Raw genomic sequence first — 13,678 nt, forward strand, 5'->3', positions numbered from 1 at the left:
AGCTCTGGGAGCATCCAGGTATGTACTTGTCCTCTGCAGCTCCTCTGCAACAGCTGCTGCAACACGTGTTTGCATTCCTGAGTGTGAGCTGCAGCGTCGCCGCGAGGCATCGGCCCGTCAGCCCTGAACGGAGCCGAGCGCCGACGGACTCGTGCACCTGAGAGCCGTGTCGGGGCCTCCGGACCCTCAGAGCCTCATCAGCTCGATTAAATCCGAACAGGAAGTCATTTAAATCTACCTGCTGCCGGAGAAGTTGAGCAACCTGAGCACAGGACGGAACCTGCAGGGATCGATTCTAGAAAGTAAATCTGGTTCACAAAGCAGCTTAAAAGACGCACGAGGAGATGCTGAAGTGTTTGAGTACTTGTACATCTTTTATAGTGTCATTCTGTCATATAGTCACCTGTTTTTGTGGTGGTCTGGGGTCATTTTGCACTTTTTTGTGCTGATTTTGTCACATTGTATGGTTATTTTGAGTCATCTTGTTCAATTTTGCACTTTTTTGTGCAGATTTTGAGTCTTTGTGGTAATTTTGTGTCTTTTTGTGGAAATTTTGTGTCGCTTTGAGGTATATTTTCCTCTTTTTGTGGTGATTTTGTGTTTCTTTGTGGTAATTTTGACCCTTTTTTTTTTTAAAAAGCAATTAGGTCTTTTTTTGTTATTTTAGTTGTAGTTTTTATGAAGCCTCAGAACTTCATCAGTCCAGCAGATAGACACATGACATTTTAGGAGGAAAATCATTTGATTTTTGCTAAAAACTGCAACAAAAACAACAAAAAAATGGAAAATCACTACAAAAAGAGACCGAACTCCCAAAAAAGGGCCACAATTATGACAAAGAAACACAAAATTAGCACAAAAAGACCCAAAATCACAACAGAAAGAGGTAACTATACCACAAAAACACACAAAATTTCCACTGAAAGATGCAAAAGTACCACAAAAAGGCTAAAACTAGCACAAACAGCACAAATCAAATTCCCACAAAAAGAGACAAAGGCTCAAAATCATGACAAAAAAAATGCAAAATTAAACAAAAAGACACAAAATCACCACCAATCAGGTCCAAACTACCACAAAAAGTCACAAAATCAACACAAACGAGTGCAACATCACCACAGAAAGGGTCAAAACTATTACAAAATGAGCTTAAATCACTTTTTGTAGTGATCTGGTGTCAGTTTTACCCAGAACTCAGATGTGTTTCTCCTCCTAAATGTCATGGTTCTATCTGCTGGACTGATGAAGTTCTGAGGCTCAGAAATGATGGAAAAAGTCCATTAAAAAGTGATAAATCTGGACCCACCAACCTGCAGGAATTGACTGTATAAAGTCCAATCTGGTTCACAAAGCAGCTTAAAAGATGCGGGAGCAGATGCTGAAGTGTTGCGTGGAGATGAAATTAGATTTATTGAGCTTCAGTGGGGACGGAAATCAAATCCAGCATCGATGCCGGGAATGAAATGACTAACAGGCAGCGGTATTGATCCGAATAACTCGGCTGTGAAACACACGGCGGTGGAGATGGTGGGCGGCGAGGCTCCGGTTTCCCTGAACCGCCGCCGTCATCTGATTACGGCACCGAGATGTTCCCCAGACAAAGCCACCTTTGGGAAAACAAGGCCTGATCCGCCGGGAAGCAGAGCCAGCAGCGGGGCAGCGGCAGGCCGACCACAGCCGACTGGAATGTCAGATAATGGATGGAGGATCTGCGCAGGTGACACCCAGCCGAAGGCATCCGGCGCCCAGAGGGGGAGGACGGGTGAGAGAGGGGAAAGGATGACGAATGGATAGACAAGTGCATGCTTGTGAGGTTTGTTCGGGATCCTGTTGGCAGCTCCAGGTTCCCGAGTTCAAGCCGAGTTCAGGGAAAGTGTCTCCGAGTGTTTGGTTGGAGCTTCCTCCTGATCTTTAGCTGCTGCTTCCGAATGACTGGATGGAAACGTTCCTGTCCTCTGCTCTAACGCTGACTCAGGGGAACAGTGCCGACTTAAAACCGGTCATTTTCACTCTTTTTTAGAGTAAATCCTGAAGCTAAAACTCAAAAATCTAGTGATGTTTGCTGCAAAACTAATGGATTTTTAAATACGATAAAGTGAAGAACTCGTAGCCAAAGTTAGTCACCAGAAATCTGCAGCTTCTGAGACTCACATCTCATACATTAGTACAGTTTTATTAGCTCTAATTTCACTTCTATAGAGATGGCTTTCCTTTTCTTTGAAGCACTGCCATCAGAAGAGTCGGACTTGCACTTGGGAGCCATAAAAAACAACAGAAATGAAAGAAAGCTGAAGTAGCACAATCCAATGTGTCGCACATCCGGTGAATGTAAACAAAGCCGTCTTCCTCATCTAGTTCCCACGCAAAATTAGTTTTAACGTTGTAAACGTCGTACATCAGAATGATGGAACAAGACTCTCTTAATAAATTTATGGAAGATGGCGACGTAATCACCAAACGCCATATGTCGAGGACGCCGTAAGCCGAGGACCTGGTGTCAGTAAAATGCAGAATCAACAGTGAAAGTTGGAGGATTTGATGGATGAACATCCCGATAAGATAAAACAACAAACAGAGGTTTAGTGGAGTTCAACCTGAGTTCAAGGAAAGTGTCTCAGTGTTTGGTTCCAACTTCCTCCTGATCTTTAGCTGCTTCTTCTTCCTCTGAATGATTGGATGGAAACGTTTCTGTCCTCTGCTCTAACCTTGACTCAGGGGAACAATGTCAACTCAAAACTGGTCATTTTCACTCTTTTTTAGATTAAATCCTGATGCTAAAACTCAAAAATCCACTGCTGTTTGCTGCACAACTAATGGATTTTTAAAGATGATAAAGTGAATAACTCATAGTCAAAGTTTGTGACCAGAAATCTGCATCTTCTGAGAATCACATCCCAGAATCTGGAGGCTTCAGCAGCTCAAACATACAAGAAAGAAAAACACAGAATCGACGGTGAAAGTTGGAGGATTTGATGGATGAACGTCCCGATAAGATAAAACAACAAACTTCGGTTTAGTGGAGCTTAACCTGAGTTCAGGGAGAGTGTCTCCCAGTGTTTGGTTCCAGCTCCCTCCTGATCTTCAGCTGCTTCTTCCTCTGATTGATTGGATGGAAACGTTCCTCCTGTCCTCTGCTCTAACCTCGACTCAGGGACACGCCCAGCGGGAACAATGCCGACCGTTCTCACATTCCTCACGTTTATTCAGGCTCTGCAAGCTCCAGAATCCACAGGTTGATAAATGCAGATTAAGCCGGTGTCACTCACAGACGAGTGAACCTGACAGCAGCGAACAATCCCAGTATGTGCAGCAGAATTAACACGGCCGCTATATTAAAACATGCCAAGCAGTCGAGTACAGCTGCTGATCCCAAGGCGGAATCATTAATTACCACCTTGACTAAACGGAGACCTCCAAAATTAGAGGCAATCAGCTGTCCCCGAGGGCCAAATGGAACCGACGGCACCGACTCCTGCAAATTAAAGTGGTAATTAACCCATTATGAGTGATTTATTTGCAGTAAATCGCTCACCTCAGCCTGAGTAAACTCACTGTGGGAACTTGAGCAAGGTCACCGGATCACTGATAGGAGAGCAGAAACTTTCCCTTCACTCTCACTGAGTTCAGGCTGAAGATCAAGCACTGATCCGAGGAAGGACAGAAGATGTTCGGGAAAGAAAACACTGAGGATCTGAGACTATATGGAGGAAAAGGAGCTGCGAGGCATGAAGAAGCTATGTAGGGAGAGTTGAAAACTGTTTAAAGCTGTAGTTTGAGGTCATTGTGAGGCTTAAAGTCACTGACAGTCAATAGATAGTCAAATATTTGAACTTTTGAATATAAATCCGAAGTTTAAAAGGTGATTAACTTCATTCAGTGGGTAAAAAAGAGGATGCAAACTGGAACTGAACTCAAAAACTTTCGCATTTCACTGCACTGAATCTATGAGCACGTGACAAATAAAAACTCCTGAATGATGAGTTCTGTGTGTTTTCACTGGAACTGACCAGAAAGATTCCACAAACACACAACACACACACACACACACTGATAATACACAAACACACTGACACTTGTGACCGTTACGCGCCCGGTGCGTAATTTGGATGTGAATGGCGCCTTTTTACGCACAGACTCGGTGCGTAAAAGCGTAAAAAAAGCCCCACAAACAGAACTTTTACAACCTGAGCTCTCACTTACTTGTCATACTCCGCGTTGTCCTTGTCGCAGCGCGCGTCCTTGTGCTTCTGCCAGTCCTTCCCGTGCTTGCAGGTGGTCAACAGAACCACATCCTCCGCGTTGTGGACGTGATATAAGGCATTCCGCGTGTCCGAACCGATCCCGGTCAGGTAGCGCTTCCCCTTGAACACCAGCATGTACTTTCTGAAGGGCGGGATGGAGTTGTATCTGAGGAAGCCCCGCTCCCCGCCGGTCCGCGGGTGCTCCTTGGAGAACAGCGGGATGGACACGTCGAAGTTGGGCCTGAAGTTCTCGGTGCTGATGCTGGCTTTGGCCAACATGGCCTGGCCGATGTCGAAGCCCAGGTCCTCCGTGTAGTCCGGCCAGGTGCCCGAGTACAGGTTGAAGATCAGGTGGTTCCTGCCGTCGTTCCACAGCGGCAGGTTCTGCACTTTGGTCTTCAGGTTGTGGACGTACTGCGGAGACAGCTGGTCCCGGTCCAGAGTGTCCAGGCTCAGCACGAACAGACACGCCTGTCCCGGGTCGGAGGTGTAGAACCGGGAGCCCTCGATGGTGGCCAGGATGTTCTGGTAGCTCTCCGAGATCTTGTCGCCCTTCTGCTGCGGATAAACGTAGACCTTAAAGCCGGTCCGCTGGCACACCGAGAAGTCGAAGCACGAGTCCATCCGGCACCGTCTGCCTTTGTAAACACTCGTGTTCACGTCCCGCTTCTGCCGCGGAGAGACGTGCACGTTGTACTCCTCCGTGTCCGTGTGGTCCCACGGCACGAACGGGTGTAACGGGTCCGAGAAGTGCGGCCAGGGCTGGTCGGGCCGGTGCCCGGTCCTGCTGCGGTCCTGCCGGCTCCTGGCCGCGGGCAGCTGGAGCCCTCCGAGGAAGGAGAGCAGCAGGACGCACGCCCCGGCGGACAGCAGGATCAGGTAGCGCTTCTTGGCCTGCATGTGTCCTGGCGGCGAGCTGAGCACGAACAACAAACGGAAAGTGGCCCGAAGTCTCACCAGCCCCGGCGGCTCCGCTCCATCCTCCGGCTGCCTCCTTCTGCGTATTCGGTTCCCAAATCCAGCGAGTGATCCAGCGCATGTGGGCGACTAGAAGTCCGGTCCGGTTCTCCCGCTGCTGAACACTTTCACCATGTCGGAGCTCAGCGGTCCGGAGCCTCCATCATCCAGCCGCCGCTCCGACGGAAAACTGTCCGCCGGAGAGCTGCTCTCCCCGGACTCAGCGCGGCGCGGCTCCCCGAGGCTGCAGGCGGAGGTTCAGCCCGAAGGAGAAGCTCGGCAGCCCGCTGAGCGGATCCAGATCCTCGGGGCGAATTGTTCCTCCGGTCCGCTCCTCTCACTCCATGGTCCCGGTGCAGAGCAGCAGAAACCGGGGACGGTTCTCAGCGCGGAGCAGCTCAGAGGTCCAACAGTAACCGGACGAACCCCTGCATGTCTCCGGACCGGAGAACCCGAACACAGGAGCACCAGCGGCTCCGGTCACCGGAGCGAGGCGAGAAACGGCTCCGACACACGGGGTTGTGGATCCGAGCTCCGGTTACCGAGTGCTCAGTTGTTCCGATTGTTAGTCGGTAACATTCCAACCCGACACGACGGCAGCTGACGTGACGTCCCACCGAGGACACCGAGCCCTCTGATTGGTCCGTCTGAGGCAGCGGAAGAGGCGGGACTTAAAGGATTCACCCATTCAGACCCGGAGAGACCGACAGGACCGGAGAGACCCGGTAACCGGTATATAGACCCGGTACTGACCCGGTACAGACAGACCCTTTCCTCTCTGACAGATTTCTGTTCGTGTTATTGATCTTTTTTTCTATATTTCCTCCAAATTGATCGATATATTGATAATCTGTGATCTGATTCTAAATGAACTTTGATAAAAAATAATACAGTTTTTATAAATTTCTGTCTGAATACTTTGTTTTTTCTTTTAATTTGAACATATTTTAAGTGTTTTTTCTTACAGACCTCAGATCAGCCTATCTATCTATCTATCTATCTATCTATCTATCTATCTATCTATCTATCTATCTATCTATCTATCTATCTATCTATCTATCTATCTATCTATCTAAAGTCTATCTATCTATCTATCTATCTATCTATCTATCTATCTATCTATCTATCTATCTATCTATCTATCTATCTATCTATAGTCTATCTCATTAGTTCTTCTTTACTTTCTTTTTCTTGTTTCTTCCTGTATTTCTTTATTTTTGACTTTCTTTTTTCTCTATTTTTCTGTTTTTTTCTCATTTTCTTTCATCCTTCCCATCATCTTTTCTTTCTTCATTTCTTTCATTTGTTCTTCCTGTATTACTTTCTTCCTTTCATACAGATTCTCAGTATCACTTCTTCTTCTTTTCATATTTTTGTCATTTATTTCCTGTATTACACTGAAACAGGAAACAATGAGGGAAAAGTGTGTGTTTGTGTGTTACTTTGTGTGTGTTTTGTGGTTTTACAGCAGGTTGTTGTGTCTGCAGCATCTTTCAAACAGTTGTATGTGTTTTGCTAAACTCTCAGATCTGTAATTTAAAGTTTGAAGCAGTTTTCTTTCATTGAAACCTTGAGTCTTAAAGCTTGGGTCCTTCAGTCAGATGTTGTAGGTCTGACATCTTCTCAGCTGGATCATCTCAGAATGAGCTGCTGCTGGTGGAGCTCCAAGGCTCTGGGAGGACATTAGCATGGTGGAGTGTTTCTGAGAGTCATAATCCTCTCGCTGCCTTTCAGTGGCTCAACACTCGCCGGGTGAAGAGGCCGTCCTCGTTCTTTATCGGCCAATTAGCTCAGAAGAGGGGGACTAATTAGGCGGGCCGGCTGGGATCCGGGCCAGAACCCTGCGGCTGATGAAGAGGCTGGTGATGTTCCAGAGTTCTGCTCCGGCTGCAGCCTCCAGGATTAAAGGTCCATCAGGAAAGTTTGGAGCATTTCTTTGAAAATCCCCAGAAGAAGCTGCAGAACCTGGCTGCCTGCAGGGACGTTACCTGGAATAATGAAACCAGAGAACCTGGTGTTCGCCTCAAAAATGTGTCTTTAAGTGCATCATGTGTTCATCAGTTCAAAGCTGCAGGTGACAAGAAGCAGAAACTCAACAGAAAGACGGATCATTTTATCTGAAATGAAACAAAATATTAATCAGAACTCATCAGAATCATCTGGTTCTTCATCTACAGTAACTTTATTAACCCTCCTGTTGTCGTCATTTACAGGCACCAGATTTAGACGTTTTGTGTCTTGTTTTTCTTGTTTTATTTCATTATGTGGCGTTTTGATCATTTCACGTGTTTTTGGGAAGGTTTTGTCTCCTCGTGACAGGAAACTATGACACATTTTGTTGTAGTTCTGCATGTTTTGTGGTGGTTTTGTGTCTTTTTGTGGTAGCTGTGGCTTTTTTGTGGTCATTTTGCATCTTTTGTGGGGATTTTGAGTCTTTTTGTGTTGATTAGGTGTGTCTTTGTGGTGATTTTGGCCCTTTTTGTGATTTGAGCTCTTTTTGTGGTCATTTTCCAGCTTTTTTAGTTATTTTAGTGTCAGTTTTTACCAGAACTCAGATGTGTTTTTCCTCCTAAATGTCATGTGTCTATCTGCTGGACTGATGAAGTTCTGAGGATCAGAAATGATGGAAAAAGTCCATTAAAAAGTGATAAATCTGGACCCACCTCTATGGACTTCAAGGACCTGGAACTCTGGAAATATTCCCAGTATGATGGTAGAACTCTGATCATTAATAAAGTTACTGTAGATAAAGAATGAGGTTGGAGGACTGGCTGATGTTTTATGAAGTGATCCAGATGTGAACAGACCTCAGTTTATCCTCCATTCTGAGCTGTTTTGGAACATCTTGTGGTCTCGGTCTGATGGTGATGAGGTCTGGGACCGGTTCCAGTCAGCGCTGCTTCACTCCTTCATCCTTGTGTGAACTTATAATAAAGCAGCAGAGAAAAATCCCCTCCTCAGTCTCTGTTCTTCACAGGAACTGAACTGAGATACAGAAAGATGAGAAAACCCGTCCAGCTGTGAAGCCTCACAGGCAGCATTGTTACGTAAAACAGCCGTAATGAAAAAGTTGGAAATGGAGAAGAACGTCCTGCTGGAGCCTGAATGAAATCCTGGTGTCAGACTGACCACGAGCAGAACATTTTACCTCCTTTTACCTCCTGAAGTCCTACATGGAACAACATCAAGTCCAACATTTTTAACAGAATATTTCCTGGTGTTTCTCATTTGTCTTCATTATATTCGAGTTGCAGATCCAAACCTCTGAGAAGAATCCTGAAAGAACATTCCATCTGTAGAAATATGGAACTGGATGAATAAAATACTAATTAATACAACAATCTGGATCAATCTTTTAAGTTCAGGCAAGTTCTAATGAAATTCTGTTCAAAATATTATAAGTTTTACTGATATATATGGAATGACTTTAGATATTTTTTGGAAGATTTTTACTCATTTTTTGAAAATATTTACAAGAATTTTCTTGCCAAATTTGGGGATTTTTTTTTTTTTTTTTTAAATAAAACTTTTAAGGGAAACTTTTAAGGAATTATTGGAATTTTCTTCCTGAAGGTTTTGCAAATTTTCAGAAATTTTGGGAATTTTTTTCCAGATTTTTTGGATCTTTTTCAGGCAAGGAAACAATATTTTTTGGTGCTCGTATATAAGGACAACAGGAGGGTTAAATCCATGTCAGCATTTTATCTTGTAGTTATGCTTTTAATGAGAATGTAGAATTCAGATGTAAACTTTGGTGTAACAGAAGCATGTTTCCTTTGTGACATTTTAGATGTTTTTGTGAGAAATAATGAACCTTTTCTAAAGTCTTAGAGTCATTTTTTTTTTGTTTGTATTTGTTGTGGCAACTGTTGTATTTTTTGGTTTTAATGAAGGAGACTTTTTGTTTTATGTGTTCTAAATAAAGCAGTTTGCAAAACAAGCAAACCAGGAGGTTTTTATTTCGACATCATGAGATAATATCTGTGTAAAGTATATTTGTTGAAAGGATGAAGGCGTCCTGCTTGACCTGGACACTCATGCAGCACGTGAATTAAATGATAAGATCCTAACCAGCATCGGTTTTATCTAAGTGCACCATCATTTCTGCTGTTTTTAGCCTCGACTGAGTAAACACAGGGAGAAGTTGGTCAAGCAGCAGCCGGGATTAGCGGCCGAGACTCCCCTGATGAACTCGGTGTAAAACACTTAATGAAGACTTTGCAGATTCAGGAGGCGGTAAACAAATCCTCCGGGCTGGAAGGTAACTGTGGGTTCAGGGAGTTTCAGGCCGAGGAAGACAAAACAGCCTTTGAGAGCGTTGGGGCTGCAGCTGATCGGAGGCTGATAAACTCCTCTGGATGATGTAACGAGCTGCAGCCACAAAGGCCAGGAGCGTGCACGTGAAGGTGGTGCTCGTGCCCCAGAATACAGTATCTCAGGTGGCTGCCGGGGTTCAGGTTCATGCACCTGGACCGTATGCTGCCGAATAATGAGTCACAAATCCAGCCGAGTGTTTTAACCCTCGTGTCGTCCTGTGGGTCAAAACTGACCCGTTTGAAAGTTTGAAAATGCAAAAAAAAAAAAAAAAAAAAAAAATACAATTCACAGTGAAACTTCTGATGTCCACATTTTCAACATTTTTGGGAAATCTTTGAACATTTTTTGGTGGAAAAAAGGAAATGTTAAAAATGTTTCTTAAGAACATTCACATAAAAAACCAAACAAAATCCAGTGAATTTCACTGGATGTTGGTTGATTTTTTTGTGAATGTTCTTAAAGAAAATATTAGAAATTTTACTGATATATATGGAATGACTTTAGATATTTTTAGGATTTTTTGGGAAGATTTTTACTCATTTTTTGAAAATATTTACAAGAATTTTCTCGAAATTTAGGGAATTTTTTTGCTGAATTTTTGGATCTTTTCAGACAAGCAAACAGTATTTTTTGGTGCCTGTAAATGAAGACAACAGGAGGGTTAAAGTCCTGAGAGCAGCAGCGGAGATGTTTGGTTTCATCCAGGGAAGGTTTTCATGCTTCATCTTCAGTCCTTCTTCTTGTTACTTCTGAGATTCTCCTTTCAAACTCTGGGAGCAGAAAAGCTGAGAGAAACTTAAATAATAAAACAAACACTTTGCTGGGCGGTTGGTAGATTTAATATTATACACAATATGGTAACTCACAATCCACACAATTCAGATTCTATACAACTAAACTGATTCTCAGTTGATTTAGGATTGAAATATATTTTCTGCTTGATTATTTTTGGCTTTCCTATTAATTGTATTTTGCTGCATAGTCACTCCTTTTCAGCCAGTCGATCATATATTAGAGGGAGTAGGACAGGAAATAGAATAGAAGCTTCAAACGTGTAGCTAAAGGTTCATATTTTAAGAAAAATATTATATATTTTTCAAATCTTAACCAAGAAGTTTTAAATTTAGCCGAGCTTCTAACATGTAAAAGGTTCAACCGAAGCTTTTAACCAGAAAGTTAGCGAAAACTTGAAGTAAACAATGACAGAAAGCTCATTGTTTTTTGCAGTATTTGGTGTGTATATTGTGCATATTTTTGGAGCATTTTGTGTGCATTATTGCAGTATTTTGAACCTATTTTTTGCAATATTTGGTGTACATTTTCTGTGTATTTTTGCAGTATTTTTGCAGTGTTATGTGTGTATTTTTGGAGTATATTGCGAATATTTTTTGCAGAATTTTGTTCATACTTTTGCAGTATTGTATGTGAATTTTGGTGTTATTTTGTTTATATTTTTGTAGTATTTTGTTGATATTTTTGCAGTATTTTGTTGATATTTTTGCAATATTTTGTGCGTATTTTTGCAACATTTTATGTGTATTCTTGCATTATTTTGTGTGTATTTTTGCAGTATGTTGTCTGTGTTTCTATAATATTTTGAAGCATATTTTGTGCATTTTTTGCTGTACATCACATGTATTTTTGCTGGGCGGTCGGTAGATTTAATATTATACACAATACAGTAACTCAGTCTCCACTAAATTCAGATTCTATACAACTGAACTGATTCTCAGTCGTTTTAGGATTGAAATATATTTTCTGATGGATTACTTTTGTCTTTTGCTTTTCCTATTAATTCTATTTTTGTTTCACAGTCGCTCTTTTTCAGCCAGTCGATCATTTATTAGAGAAAGCAGGACAGGAAATAGAGGAGAAGCTTCAAATACATAACTAAAGGTTCATATTTGAACCCAGTTTTGCAGCATTTTGTGTGCATTTTTGCAATATTTGATGTATATTTGGTGTGCATTCTGTGTGTTTTTGCAGTATTTTAGCAGTGTTGTGTGTGTTATTTTGTGCATATTTTTGCAGTATTTTATGTGTATTTTTGCAGTATTTGTATTTTTGCGCTATTTTGTGTGTATTTATGCTTTATTTTCTGTGAGTTTTTGCAGTAGTTGTCTGTATTTCTATGATATTTTGTCCCTATTTTTGAAGCATATTGTGTGTATTTTTTGTGGTTTTTAATAGTGCTGGGCGATATGACGATACATATCGTGAGAACGATAGAAAAGTGTCTATCGTGCCGTTTCTCTTCTATCGTTTCTATCGTTTCTAACCTAATTTTATCAATTATTACAGCAAATATATCATTAAATAGCCTGCAACGATTGTATTAGTGTTTTCTTGTCACTATGCATACTCTAAGTTTATATAAGTGAAAATAAAGAAGAATAAAAAGGAGATTTTTCCCAAAGAAACTCTGTCTTGTGGTTTTTGTGACATGACGCTGCTTTACGTTCTCTGATTCTCACGCGGGTTTGCGACATGCTTTACGTTACTTAACTCATGAGTGCTGAACGATGGATGTGCAACAGGTAGAGCTGGACTGAGCATTAAAAGACCAACCTCAACAATCATTATATAACATCAAGGTTAAAAAAGAAGTTAAATACTTAGGTATTATAGTGACCAAAGACAAAACAATTTCTGAAAAATCAAACATCAAAGACAATATGGATAATTGCAAATTATTTTTGAACAGATGGCTGCAAAGAGATTTGTCGATTTTTAGCAGAATATTATTAAAAAAATGGACAGCCTATCAAGATTAATATATCCAGCCTATTCTCTTCCAATTTCGTAACGTTTAATCAAGACTATTAATTCACTAATCTTTAACTTCATTTGGAGAAACAAATACCATTATATAGCAAAACAGGATGTAAATACTTAACTTTCCCAATCCCGCCAAAAACAAAAGAACTCCAATTCAAAATTATTAATAACATTTATCCAACAAATGAATTTTTAAAACAAAGATTTAAAATGGATGTAGGCAATTGCCGTTTTTGTGAGAATGAGTGTGAAGACTTGGATCATCTATTCTTCTTATGTGAAACAGTACAAAGATTTTGGCTTGACTTTCAAGAGTGGGTTAACTCTAAAGGATTACAATTAGCAAATTTGACAGTCACAAACATTAAATATGGAATCTTTGATAATAATCATATTAACTTTGGCTTAAATAACCTTATTTTGTTTGGCAAACAATATATACACAAATGTCGCTTTTTTAAGACAAAACCCAATATTTCCCACTGGAAAAATGATCTGAAACTTTGGCCAAAATCTTTACATTTGATTAACACAAAACATGCTTCCAAATTAGCTTCCTCTATTGACAATATGTTTGTATAATAGCCCATTTTCTTTTTGATTAATATTTTGTTTAAAGCACAAGCCCTTTGTTCTATATTATTATTTTCTGTTTTGTTTTTGTTTTTGTTTTCTTGAATGTAAAAAGACTGTTTTTTGTACCTATTTTGTTTGTATTTGGCACGAATAAAAAAAAAAAAAAAACTAAAAAAATTTAAAAAAAAAAAAAAAAAAAAAAGGTAGGGCTGGACTGAATAGCAGTTTCTGGGCTCCGGATATTCGGTCCCCTCCTTAACATCCGGGGGAGGAATTTGACGGACGGACGGACGGAGGAACGACCCCAATATTCGGTTCGGTCCGTGAGGTCAGAGGCGGTGAGCTAATGAAGGAAAGAGCTGAATTTTCGGCTCGGTTCGTAACGCCTGACGGGGGGTGGAGGTAGGAGGGGGCGAATATTCTCAAAATTAATATCCACATACCACCATGGGACCGAATATTCAGGTCCAGCCCTAGAAACAGGTTGAAGTTTCATGGAGAAAAGTAAGCAATGAAATTTTTGTCAAACTTTTCAGAGAATAACTGAAAACATACTTTGTTGTGGTATATTGTCATATATATCGTTATTGTGATATAAAATAATCCATATCGTGATATATGATTTTTTCCATATCCAGCACTAGTATTTAATATGTACTCTTACAATATTTCTTGTGTCATTTTTTTCAGTATTTGGTGTGTATTTTATGCATGTTTTTGCAGTGAATTTCTGCAGTATGTTGTCTGTATTTCTTTTTTTGTGGTATTTACTCTTACAATATTTCTTGTGTCATTTTTCCAGTATTAGG

At 41.2% G+C, this 13,678-nt stretch overlaps 1 protein-coding gene across 3 annotated transcripts in view; it reads right to left on the bottom strand.

Moving 5' to 3' along the window:
* ext1b (exostosin glycosyltransferase 1b) overlaps positions 1 to 5,141 on the bottom strand; it is a 114,855-nt gene extending 109,714 nt beyond the window's left edge. For all 3 annotated transcript variants that reach the window (XR_008604123.1, XR_008604124.1, XM_055017781.1), the window contains exon 1: positions 4,201 to 5,141. Coding sequence is in view for 1 of the 3 variants with exons in the window: in XM_055017781.1 (XP_054873756.1) it covers positions 4,201 to 5,141 (941 nt within the window). In the remaining 2 variants the exon portion in view is untranslated. The remainder of the gene's footprint in view (positions 1 to 4,200) is intronic.
* Between the last annotated feature and the right edge of the window lie 8,537 nt (positions 5,142 to 13,678).

The sequence above is a fragment of the Amphiprion ocellaris genome, chromosome 15 (genome assembly GCF_022539595.1).
Source record: "Amphiprion ocellaris isolate individual 3 ecotype Okinawa chromosome 15, ASM2253959v1, whole genome shotgun sequence".
Lineage (NCBI taxonomy): Eukaryota > Metazoa > Chordata > Actinopteri > Pomacentridae > Amphiprion > Amphiprion ocellaris.